Genomic DNA, 13,362 nt, shown 5'->3' on the forward strand with positions numbered 1-13,362 from the left:
TTTTTTTCAGCTGAAACGCAGTGGAATGGAGTTCCGGCACCTCTTGAAAATGGTCACATGGCCGGTGGCCCCGCCCCCTGATCTCCAGACAGAGGGGAGTTTAGATGGCCCTCTGCGCCACTGGCAATCTAAACTCCCCTCTGTCTAGAGATCAGGGGGCGGGGCCACCAGCCATGTGATCATTTTCACCGAGGGCAATTTAAACTTTAAAAAACTTCCCCCTTATTCCAGCTGACCCAAAGTGACGTCATTGTGCAGTCCTGAGTTCCACCACCTCTTTTCCCAGAAAAAAAGCCCTGTGTTTAATGCTTGTGAATGTGGAATAGTGAATGCCTTCGTTCCAGTTTATTTCAAAGCAAATGATATTTTAGCTTAATTATGTGACTATAATTTGTGTTTGTGGTTTTAAAATACATCTTGTTTTAGACTGAGAATCTCTCTACACAAGACACCTCAGTGCACATTCATCAAGTGGAGGGAGACGCAATGTTATCCAGGAAGGGTAGTTTAAAATGACAGAGTCCGCAGCGATCGCTTCTCAGAGGGTTTGTTAATTTCATCTTCACTTTCCAAAAGGCTCTGTCAAGTTCACCTCTCCAGTCTGGATTGCAACCAGAGGGCAGCGTGGAATGGAAACGGGCTGAAGCTGTCTTCCAGAGCCGAGCTTGGAGAGTTTATAATGGACGGAATTTTCCCTTCTGGCATTTCACAGCTCTTTCACACAGCTGCAGTATATAGCAAAGCCTTTGCTCTGCCACCAGCTCTGTCTTTTTAAACTACCTTCCCAACTAACATTGCATCTCCCAACACGTGTTCTTCACATGTCAGATGTCTCATGTAGAGAGACTCTGAGTTAAAACACATATGAAATCTGCAATTAGAAGTTAGAACTGCTCTCACCCAAAAATAACCTGAAGTGATTTTTAATTGCATATTAAGCACTGTTCAAACAGTGAATTATTATGATTGTTGTTGTAACGGTGGGATATCTGATAGCTGGCCTTGCTAGATTCAGCTGGAGCCCACTTCATCAGATGTAAGAAGTGTATCCTGTACTTGCAGACATGCGTGCGCATGTGTGTAAATATAAAATTACAAAATTAGGCACATGGGTATATAGAGAAATATTAAGAAGTGCAGACTGTACAAACTGAGTGTTTGATACAGGGAATCTTCAGGGGCTGATATAAAGAGAACAAAGGAATTTTAAGAATCTTTAATAAATAGAAGAGGAGGGGATTTTTGGCAGGAACACTTTGGCTGGGAAGAGGTGAGGAAAGCTACGCATGCTCCTTTTGCACATTTATGAAGGCTTATATAGATAGATAAACTATGTAAGTATAGAGGCTTATAAACTACTGAATGATATGAAGAAAATAGTGAGGATTTTTTTCTGCCTCACTATCAGAGTTCACCCGCAGTTAACCTGGAGCTCAGGGCAGCCAAAAGGAACTACTGTATCATGTCTTGCATAATCAATTCATTGAATAAATTACTATAGTTAGAAAATGTTAAAAAGCTATTAGAAAGGTTTTGTGGAGGTGGACAGGTCCATGAGGGGCCATTAGCTATGATGGCCAAATAGAACTTCCATGTTCAGAGGCAATGTACTCTTGAATGCCAATTTTTTGAAGGCAACTGGGGGTAGCTGTTGCTTTTATACCAGGGGCACCACCTCCCGCCAGGAGTTTCCCCCTGTGCTGGCAACCCACTGAGTTCCACCACCTCTTTTCCCAGAAAAAAAGCCCTGATCCCCACAATGGCATGATGGGAAAAGAATGGGGGGGGGGTTAGTTGTTTAAAAGGGAGGGGTAAACAGAAAAAACACACTGTTCATGATTTGTAGAGGAACAGAGGACAATGCAAGGGGGGTGGCATAACTAGAAATGCTGAAATGGGGAGCCATCTTGCAGAAAAACCAAAGGATTCCATGGCACTGCACATTCATTGTGGCATAACTTTTCATAGGCAAGAGCCAAATTTGCCAGCTGCATCTAGTCACATACGCACATGCTGTGACCACACCACAATCATGCATTTCCCATAACTGGAGATCTAAATAAGTGGATCCTATATTTTGTGAGGCATATCTTATTCTCAGTAGCTTAGGCATGGAATCGTAACTTGCAGAAACCACAGTCATTTCTGCTGAAAAGTAACAAGCCACATACTAAAGGCCTACGCACACCCACCTACTATTTCAAAGGTCAGCTTTGTAGTATCCCAAGGCGTTTGCTCTTTGGATAGAAGCTGAAAGCGAATAGAGTTCTTGGGTATCATCACTGGAGCAGGAAGATACCAATTTTTCCTAAAAGAAGAAGAAAGTTTGTTCTTTGTTTTTAATATAATATGCAAATATAGTATTTTAAAAATACCTTAAACTGGTGTTCAGGAATAATTCTGACAAAATACGTAGTGAACATGTAAAACGCTGAAGGGCTATTTCAGAAGTGTGTTAGTCTGCTGCAGGGAAAATGACAAAGTCTTGTGACATAAAAGCTACTACAAGACACTGTTGTTTTGACTAAGGGTTACTTTGAAGTTACAGCTCAGACATCACACCAAATCACGGTCTGACATTACCTGAGCGAGCCTTACATGCTCTCTTGAGGCAAGACTCCCATTGCCTTTACATATAAACAAACAGAGTTTGCCTGCAAACCAGAACTTAAAAGCAGAAGCAAACTGTGATTTGTTTGGCAACTTCCAAAGCAGTATCCGCACTAGGAAATTTAACTCTAACTAATTAAACAGGAAGTATGTAAGGAGAGAAGTAAAATTGATTTATCTCCCCTTTAATTTCAGAGTTGAGAAGGATGCCCTCCCCTCCTCAGAGCAGAAGGAAACCTCATAGGAAGTGCCACTGCTCTGAGGGGGACACCATCTTGTCAAGATTTGGTCCTGCCTCCTTGATGGCCAAGTAGGAATCACCCAAGATAAGAAGGGAGCTCATGAGCTCGAGACTCATTTGTATAACACCAAACCACTGTTTGGCATTGTGTCTGAGCCAGGCCTTAGGAGTTAGCAATAAACACATAAAGGAAATTCACATAAAGAGCTGCCACTGTGCTTTTCACCACCAACAACACTGTGCTAACTACAACAAAATAAGCACTTGAATGAAAAAATATACTTCTATATTTTAATTAAGGTTATTTTAATCAATGTCAAATAATTAAAGCTTTAATCATACATCAAAATTAATTCTCTAATCTAGTAGCTACTAGTTGAGAAGCTAATTAATTCTCAACTAGTAGCAGCTGAAGCTGAGAGTGAAAAAATAATCTGAGCATCTTTTAACATTCCACAATACTGATGTCCTTGATATTATTTATAAACCATTTTATCTGTCAAAAGGTAGCACCACAGACAATATTCCTTATTTCAAAATCTGATGTTACAGTGAATATTATTAATTTTTTTGGGCCAAGTCAGTAAAAAATATAGCTTTAAAGAGTTGTGTTGCCGTTTGTCCTGTGTTCTTTTCTGTCTACAGAAAGAAAACTGTTAAGTGGTGACTGTATTTTGGAAACACTATTTACTAACATACAAGTGACGAAGTCTAAATGGTCGCAGACCAACTTCTTGCTGCATTTGGCCAAACAGAAAGTGCAACCAACAGTGGTTATTTTCAACTGACTGCTGTACAGTAGATAAAAGATAAATAATATTAAAAAGAAAATTGTCCTCCTGACAATTATAAGTAGTTTAGTCTTTTAAAACAGCAAGCTGGAACATTTTTCCCTTCAGGTTTCTCAGAAATGCGCTTGTATTAAGGTATTTAATTAGCTAGTAATTATATATTTAATTAGCTAGTAAATAGCTTTGTTTATATGTGATTAGCTGATTTTAAAAGCCTTTCATCAGTTGAGCTATTCAGTTTCAAACAACTCTTGAAGATGATATTACCAACCTAAAAAGATAGTTCACAGGAAGGATCCAAGGTAACCCACAGAGAGGTGATTCTTCCTCACATTTCGTTCTAGTCGTGTCATTGAGTTCAGGAATATGAGGAGTGACATGAGACATCCCACTATAGTCGAGCCCATTAATCCATATTCCCGAATCACTTTTTGCCAAGTGGCCATCCAGACCATGAAATCTTCTGGTCAAATGCTGGAAAAGCAAGAAAAAATATCAAATACTGGGCAGATTTAGCCTCCTTATGAGAGCAAGCCTGAGCATGTCTACAGTAAGCAGATCCCATCATGTTATTTAATGAGGCTTACTCCCAGGAAAGTGCCCCTAAGGCTGTATTTAACAGTAAATCTGATATCATGACATTAACATCAATTATTACCAAGCTGATGTTATACCAACCAGGAAACAATTTCGCAAGGCAGAAGTTGCATTTCTGTCCACAATGGAAACTTAATACCTGCTTGGGCAATATAAACAGTACTGTGTAAAAGGCGTTTCTAAATACTGTTATCTTGCAACTGTGTGAACAGCCCAGTAGAAAGCTGCTGGAAGGCTGCCTAGAGAGACAATTCAGGACCTGTATGACCTAACTATGACCTACATGTCAAGCCTTAGAGGACACATGTTGCTCAGAAGAACCGTACTATATTAGATATTGTGAAAAACCAACATTTAAGAGTATCTAATAAAAAAATTCAGGTAGAAATGGAAATAGAGCAATAGGCTTTTAGGAACAGATGAACTCCAGTTTACTACCTACCTAACGCAACAGGAAGAAAATTCCACCACAATCCCCAATAGAATCGCTAAACTTGGTTTCTAAATGCAAACTATTGCAGTTTGAATAGAAGTAGAGGTAAACTTCAATAAAAAATATAATAAATAAACATGCACCAAGGTCTAAGCAAGCCGCATCCACTGCAGTATTATCACTGCCCTTCACTGCCTTTACCTCTGGTACTTCTCTGAGCAAGCCACATACAAGTTCCTTGATTTTAAAGCAAGAGAACACAATTTTTTTACAAACAGTGTGTTTCATAAACAATGTAGCAACGGTCTTGAACATGCACAAACTGTTTTGGTGCAACTGTGTTTGCCCCAACTCCAGTAAGCATCTGGTTACACAATCTATGCTGCTAGGCATCGTTCACTGGCACACTGCAGACAGAGCCAGGCAAGGTATAAGCGTAACTGGGAGCAGTCAAAGAGAGCAACAGTGCAAAGATATCACTTCCTATTCTGCTCTGGAACAAATCATATTCCCATTTCTCATATTTCAGCTCTAAGAGGAGTGTGAACAATGTGCTGTACCAACACAGCCCAAAGTCTAGGGGATATAAAGACCAAGGGATCAGCATAAATAAATCTGGGAAAGACAGCTGATGAAAAAAACAGAGTCAACCACCTCAAGGAGCTAGATTGGAATCGCCCTCTTATTAAATATTTGTCTGAAACTGAAAGCCAAAAAACCTGAAAACAGTTATTTATGTAATCCTTCCAGGGCCCCTCCTCTACATCATAGAAACCACTTCCTACCTGAAGAAAGACTCGCTTAGGTCTTGGGTTTGCTGAATCTGAACTGTAAGGAAAGAAGACGCCACTGCAGACAAGGATGAATGCAACTGCAAAAACTGCAGTTAAAGTTACTATTGTCTTCTTCGTGCTTCTAGCAAGATAGATGAAATTAAGCTGGAATTTAAAAAAAAAACCCACAAAGATAAGGTTATAGCCTTTGATAAAGTACAGCTGCCAACATCGATTGTTACATCCATGGCCCATCTTAAAAACAAAACACAGGTGAGTTTACCATTGTCCCCCTGGGGTTCTGTTCTCACCCACATAACTTTATTAGGGAAGAGGCCAAAAGTAATTATCTTTGCCCACAACTGTCAAGCAAGAACTAGACCTGGCTCTTCCATGTCTGGCCTTTATTGGGCCAGGACTGAGGACAGTCTATATGCAAAAGAGCCCCCTCGTAACATTGTTTCATGGGCTAGTTCATTCATTGTTCTGTACAAGGTAACATCCATCCTCATTACAAAAAAAGAAGACATTTCTAAATCAACAATCGGTGATTAATGAAAAGAAATTAAGCCTGTGGAAATACAAACTCTCAGGCCACTCACAGTATCTTTTTTTAAGGTACAAGAAAGCAGACACAGGGAACATGGACTCAGAAAATTCACATTCATGTGTACAGCTACTTCAAATACATCAGTGAAAGCCATAGATGAGTGCTATGGTACCATTCTCTTAGATCATAAAATTGTCTGAAGGCATAACATATACAGCTCAAGGATAATTAAATTAGCTATTGTGCAAACATTTTTATTTTTTTTAAAAGAAAGGATCCTTACAAAGTAGGAAGAAAGGAATATAGACACCATAACCACAAAAGAAGCCATTAATATATCAGGTGGAATTTCTGAACCACTCCGCCCCATGCTGGGAATGAACATCTCAAATACAACCCAGTTGAGGTACATTAAATAGAGGTATGGAACAAACATCCCCAAGAGGTAAACCAGAACGAACTTCATCGTGGCACCTACAAGACAGGAGGGGGAAAAATATGTTACTGCAAGGCGTTCTAGACCTTGGTATCACTTTTTCTCATTTACAGCAACAGACGACGGCACATAACTTTGTTATGCAAGGATGAGGTTATACACATATGCTTTTGAGAACTCTTAACTCTGAACTGCAAACTGGCAAAAACAGAGAGAAAAGACTTTAACCGAATCATTATCATAATTCTACTAATTCTATTATAACATACCAAAAATACAGAAATAACTGGCACACGCATATACATCACTTGCAGTGACTTAGTTCTTGGCATCAACTATTCCCACTTGAAAGCATTTAAATGGAGGGGAAAACAAAAGTTTGGCCTGTAACATTTGATCTTTTTGAGCGTATAGATAAAACTTTTTAAGCTGGTCACAACATTCAAGAAATAAATGTATGGAGAACTGTCAGCACCATATCCATCTAGATGGCTTATTGGCACTTTGATTCTATATGCGTACCCGGGAATACAGTTGCATCTAGCTATGGAACAACACAGCTGGTAGCCTTTGGAGGGCTCTCCCTCCCCACGTTTCATTTTTTTGCAGGAGGGGCAAAAATAATGCATGCGCATGTGCGTGCGTGTTCATGTTATAAAAATACATAGGTGGAATCCAGGTGTGCCATGTGTGAACAGAAGGGTACAAAAGACTGCTACTGCTCTGTTATTTATATGCTCAACAAATTGCACTATTTCCCCAAATCCGAACTGGGTCCAGCTTGATCATAGTTCAAAATAAATGTGTACCAAACTCCCCCTTCCACAAGCAGAAGGGCACCTACAGGTGCAAGAGGGCCAATTCTGGCCCTTCATGTCCTACAACATCCCCAAAGGCCTCAAAAATCTTCAACCATGGCTTTTCTATTCAAACTTAAAATTGCTTTGGGGTTGGAAGAAATGCTCAGAATAAAAGTACTGGTTATTGCTTAGAGACAGCACTTAATGAGCCTACGCCAAAGGCACCATTCTAACTGGGGACATCTTGATTCATAATTCTGCCTCTTAGCCATCACCTGACTATCTCTATTATACATAGGTGGTGATGCTGTTTCAAGATGTCATAGACGAATGGAGAATTAGGTCAATATCTAATTTCAATAACTTTCTTCGACTTTTAAAAAACTTCATTTCGTGTGAGCAAGCTGATTTTTAAGAGACCTGGAAGAAATTTACATCCATTTAAAATGATTTAATTTTTCCATTGTGCAATTCATATATTGCTTGGGCAAGCATGTACATTATAGATTACCAGTTCAAACACTGAGACTAGACTGGATTTTTTAGCACCAACAAACATAATCTTAAACCTAGAGACATACACAGAAATATATCTGCTTAGAGACACTGCACAATGGTAAAATGCATGGATTTCTGTTTTGTTTTCTCCATACAGATGCAAGGACACTAAGCAAGTACTCCAATTATTTATTTTTATTTTATTTATTTCAAATTTGTATTCCGCCCTCCCAGCAAGCGGGCTCAGGGCGAATAACAACACATTAAAATACAATTAAAATACAGTTAAAAATTCATATTCATTAAAAACAACACATTTAAAACATGACTTAATGTTCACCACTTTCCAGAAGGAGACGCTGATGGTTACTGGACAGTCAGTGTCATTACACGAGATGGGCATAATCCTGCTCAGCAAGGCATGTCCAACACCCACTGAATTCTACAGAAACCAAGCAAGACCTAACTCTCTTCTTTTTGAACTCTTTGCAACAAAATTGTTTTAAGAAGATGGCAATTCTGCCACCTTTTTCTTCTTCTAACACCTCCCTTTCACTACCCAAAAGGCTGCCCTTGGAAATCAGAGTACCCACAGAAAGAGAGTGGCATGCAATACAGTGAACTGAAGCAGGATGGGTAAATCAGGAGGAATCATTCCAGTGTGAGCTCTTACTCTGTTTGTGGAGCTTGGAGCAGAGATGGACAATTTCCCCTGCCTCTCAGGAACAACTTTGGGGAAGGAGCACAAGAGGCTACTAATGGAGAAAGGAGAAGTTGGCCAAAATCCTTTCCATAAAGTGGATCAATTCATGGAAGGACAGGATTCAGCCCAGATCGGCACGAACCGAAATACAAACCAGGGCCAGTTTGTAGTTTGTGAACCGGTGGTTCATCAGAGCCCATTTCTGATGAACCGCCACGAACTTTAGGCCAGTTCATTTGGTTCGTTTTTCGGTTCGACATTGCAGACAGCCTGGAGCCAATCAAAAAGTTTCCTAGGCAACGGGGGATGGGCTTTCTGCAGACCTTCTACTGACCTGGAAGTGACTTTCTGCTGACCCGGAAGTGTCTTTTCCTTGAACCAAATGAACCCGTTTGCAAACCGGGGAAGGTTCGTGAACATTTGTGATTCAAGAAATGTGACGAACCACGAACCACATGGTTCGGTTTTTTCCCGGTTTGTGCCCATCTCTAGCCCAGATACTTTCCCCTGTCTCACAATTCTTTAACATGGCTTCCATGTTTAAAGGTTCAGACTTTAACATTGATTTGTTTTAGAAATGTATGAGGGCCAGTTGACGTAACAGCATGTTGGTCTAGGATCTTGGAAAGTCAACATTTAGTTTCCACCCAGCCATGAAGCTTACCTTGGGACAGTCACACTCTCAGCCTACCCTACCTCACAGGGTTGTTGTGAGGATAAAATGGAAAAAGAAATAAACTGTGTATGCCACCCTGACCATCATAAAAGATTAGAACTATGCTAAATAATAAAATAATTGGAATCAAGATTTTATCATTAGATAAGTTACTTTTAAAAGAGACATTTAATAAATAAATCCAGGAGTTAGCCATGTTAGTCTGTAGTTGCAAAATAGTAAAGAGTTCAGTCACGCCTTTAAGACTAACCAACTTTATTGTAACATAAACTTTTGAGAATCACAGCTCTCTTCGTCAGATACAACAGCTGTGGTTCTTGAAAGCTTATACTACAATTAAGTTGGTTAGTCTTAAAGGTGCAACTGGACTCTTTATTATTTAATATAATATTTCCAGTATCCCCAACCACAAATCGCTGACATAAAGTGACACCCCAAAGTCCAATATGTGGTGGTTTCATGGATATTAATGCCCCTTCTGTACTGCCAAGAACCCAGGACAGGCTCTCAATCTTATATGGCTAGTTTCAATTATTTAGAGGATATCATGGGAGAAAAAGACTCTACACCCCACCCCTGCTTCCAGGAGCATGAAATGTGTTCTTCGTTTCAATCAAGCCAGGCAAATGCAACAATGTTCTTCATATAAAACTCAAATTATATATTATTAAAAGGTGTATTTATTACCTTTTTCTTTTAACTCTTTATAAGTCATTAATTTTGTGAGTAGAGAAAACGCTACCCATATTGCACTGACAAACGCTGAGCACAATCCGAGGTATGTAAGCAAGGCCAACATAACTGACCAAAAAGCCAGTGAAACATCGAAGAAAATTTCTCCAAGAAACTGTTCATTTGTATTCTGGGAAAAGAAAAAAAAGGCAGTATAAACATAAAACCTCTCAATTACTTTTAGTAGTCAGAGTTTCCAGCAATGGAGAAGCAGACCTTAGCTATTTTCTTGTGATATAGTAAATTAAAGAAGAGCATAAGACTGCTTTCAGACAATGCTTATCTGTTGGAAGAATTCTGCCTCGTGGTATCTTTTCTTTCCTAATACAGTACAGAAAAATTGGATTGTTTAAGACTACCTCCTTCTAATACCACTGTAATATAATTTGAGGGCCTAAACTATCTCATGAAGAATCTATTCATAATGCTAGCATATTATTACTTTCATGTAAACATTTAATTATGGCTTTCTTTTCAAATTAAAATTTACCACACACACATACATACCACACACCCAAGCTGCCCTAACTTGAGGTTTCACTCATCCCAACAACCACCTCTCCACCTAAGTCCCCTGAACAGGATGCACAGTTTGGAGTCCTTGGACATAGAAACATAGAGCTGGAAGTGTCCAAAAGATTATCTAGTCCCCCTGCATGATTCAGGAAATTCAGAGCACTCCCCTCTACTCCAATGACCCCTGCTCTATGCCCACAGAAAGGTACAAAACCTCCAGGATCTCTGGCCAATCTGGCCTGGAGGAAAATTCCTTCCTGACCCCAAAGTGGCAACTGACATTACTCTGGGCACATAACAAAGGGCCATGAGAGCCTAGTACACAGACTCATCCCTTCATGCCCTTCCTCTCCCAATATGCACACATCTCTGACTTTGTTTAAATCATGTCTTTAAAAAACTGCAGGCTCCCTAAAAGATCCCTCTTCCCCACCCTCCACAACAGCTAATTAGTTCGTTAGAAGACAATAGGAAATTTTGGTTAGCAAGGAAAGAACAAACCACAGGTTACCAGTTTGGATGAACAGTAACTGACACAGCAACCCTAAGCAGTTACACCCTGTTAAATCAATGAGTTTATGAGGGTGATAACTCCTAAAATCGTAGTGTAAGTAGTGCAAAAGGGAAGAGGGATTGTGAAAGCTACCTGAAGCTTCTTCGAGGGTCATTTTCACAACATCAAACCATAGTTTGGTACTCAGTTAGAATCAAGCCTACTCATATGTTGAAATCCACAAATAGTTGTGGGGAAGGGGCTTGGATTCTCATTCTTCCCACAAGTAGCACACAAACTATTTGTCAATTACTGACATTCTAGTCTGAGTTTTGTGTCACTAAACAATCAAGGAAGTAAAAAATAGTAATGATTAACGTTACCATATATTAAATATTACAACACTTACTTTATAATAGAATCTCTTGACCAACGTGTGCACAAAAATTAATTTAGCCACGGCAGCAGTTCCATAAAGAAAAATGGACACGTGGAAGTGCGTGTACCAAGCAAGAGAGCGTCCAATGAGAGAAATAAAAACTGCCACAACAAGGGTGCCAGCCAAGGCCACGAACCAACTAAGAAATGTAAAAACTGCTGCAACGGCAAGTTCCCTCAGATAACTAATCGCTGAAAAAGAAGGAAAAGTGCATTAAGACCCAAATAAATTTCTGTTATGATGGTTCCTTCTGAAAGAAGCAATAAGGCTATCTAATCTAAAACGGCAACAGTTAATGTATAAACCCACTATGCTCTTCCTTTCTGGGTTAGGGTTTAAGTAATCATCATGAATCATATTTTACTATCTATTTTTGAATACCATATTTGTGAACCAATTCAATACATATATTTATCATTAAGACTTGTTGGGCTTTTCTCCCACTTAAGCTATGCACAGCAAAACATAAAAATATGTGCAAGAAACTAAGAATGCATTCTTAAAAAGCACTGGATCTCAAACACACTCAACTTCATCTAGATTGTTCCCACAAGTCACACTACAGAGCAGAACACACAAGAGGTTTCCTGAACCTTCTTTAAGAAAAGTATACTCTACATGTACATGGGCATTTTCCATTTCTCGTTTCACTCTTACAGACAAGAACCCCTGCCCCATAGGTGTGGCAGATTCATATGTGCCATCCCAGCCATTAAGTCATGACCACAATCTGTGGGAGGCTAATTACAGTGAGATGTTTCAACAACAAACAGCCTACAACCACATGAACCATACATTTGCAACACAAAAATAGCCCTCACCCTCTTATAATGCATGCCATTTACTATTTTTAATTATTTGAATTTTTACCTCTCCACCCTACCAAAACACAGGGTGCTCTAGGTGACTTATAAATAAGAGATTATTACATAATCAAATCAACTAAAACCAACTATCCAACCAACAAACAGAAGCTAAAGTAAGAAGGCTGACAACAAAACCACCAAATTTTGGTCCAGATAAAGAAAGAGTTGCCACTTGGTACCTGAAACTTGGTAACTATGGCAACCTAAGAAGCAACCCAATAAGCATTCAATTCTTTGCATCAGCATCCTGTTTGGTGTAGTGGTTAAGAGCATGGGACTCGGTTAAGAGCCGGGTTTGATTCCCCACTCCTCCACTTGAAGCCAGCTGGGTGACCTTGGGCTAGTCACAGCTTCTAGGAGCTCTCAGCCCCACCCACCTCACAGGATGATTGTTGTTGTGGGGATAATGATAACATACTTTGTAAACTGCTCTGAGTGGGAGTTAAATCATCCTGAAGGGCGGAATATAAATCGAATGTTGTTGTTGTTATAAAGTAGGCCAAAGGAAGGCAGCTGCTATACACAAGCCAAGAGGTGGAGCTCAAGATCTCCTGCATCATAAAAGATTTGCTGGTAGCAGAATCTCAACATCTACATTTGTCTAAACATAGCCAGGGCAGAGGATGCCCCAACACTATCACAAAATGGCTGACAGAAGCTGCTACCACAGTACTTATGATGACACACGAGGAGTCACTGTACCCGCTGGAGCCAATGCATGGACGCCCTGGGACTAGGGTGACAAAAACACTTCTCATACCTTCAATATATTATAAACTACACAGACATTCCAAAGTGCATAAATACACTTCTTAATCAGTAAACTGGGAAATTCCTGCCGAGATCTATTTCCAAGCACAAATGGTCAGGACTGGGCTGTTAGACCGTTTCCTTTCATTCTAAGGAACTGTCGAATGAGCTAGAATACCTGGACCCTAAACCCTGCTTATGCTTGCACTTAGGGTAAGGCAGACCTCAGAGATTGAGTACATTCCTCTGGTGCCAGGAGCTTCCACTCATGCTAGAGCGACATCTTTCAATGAGCCAAAAAGCACCCAGCTCTAGAAGAAAGCATTGCACAGCAGAAGGCCGCATCCACAACAGATGAAGAGGGGTGCAAACAGAAGCAAGGATTAGAATCCAAGCCCTTGCAGTTGGAAAAGGGTTTCAAATAATTTTAAAATAACTCAGGAAGTGCAGACTCACAA

At 39.9% G+C, this 13,362-nt stretch overlaps 1 protein-coding gene across 1 annotated transcript in view; it reads right to left on the minus strand.

Annotated features, from left to right (window-relative positions):
- Nucleotides 1-13,362, minus strand: part of ERMP1 (endoplasmic reticulum metallopeptidase 1) — a 41,552-nt gene that overhangs the window by 7,371 nt on the left and 20,819 nt on the right. Inside the window, exons 8-13 of the mRNA XM_054986530.1 lie at nucleotides 11,259-11,479; nucleotides 9,796-9,970; nucleotides 6,279-6,469; nucleotides 5,458-5,610; nucleotides 3,914-4,116; nucleotides 2,193-2,308 (exon numbers count right to left, since the gene is read on the minus strand). Of these exons, the coding sequence (XP_054842505.1) occupies nucleotides 2,193-2,308; nucleotides 3,914-4,116; nucleotides 5,458-5,610; nucleotides 6,279-6,469; nucleotides 9,796-9,970; nucleotides 11,259-11,479 (1,059 nt within the window). The remainder of the gene's footprint in view (nucleotides 1-2,192; nucleotides 2,309-3,913; nucleotides 4,117-5,457; nucleotides 5,611-6,278; nucleotides 6,470-9,795; nucleotides 9,971-11,258; nucleotides 11,480-13,362) is intronic.

Source organism: Eublepharis macularius, chromosome 8 (genome assembly GCF_028583425.1).
Source record: "Eublepharis macularius isolate TG4126 chromosome 8, MPM_Emac_v1.0, whole genome shotgun sequence".
Classification (NCBI taxonomy): Eukaryota; Metazoa; Chordata; class Lepidosauria; order Squamata; family Eublepharidae; genus Eublepharis; species Eublepharis macularius.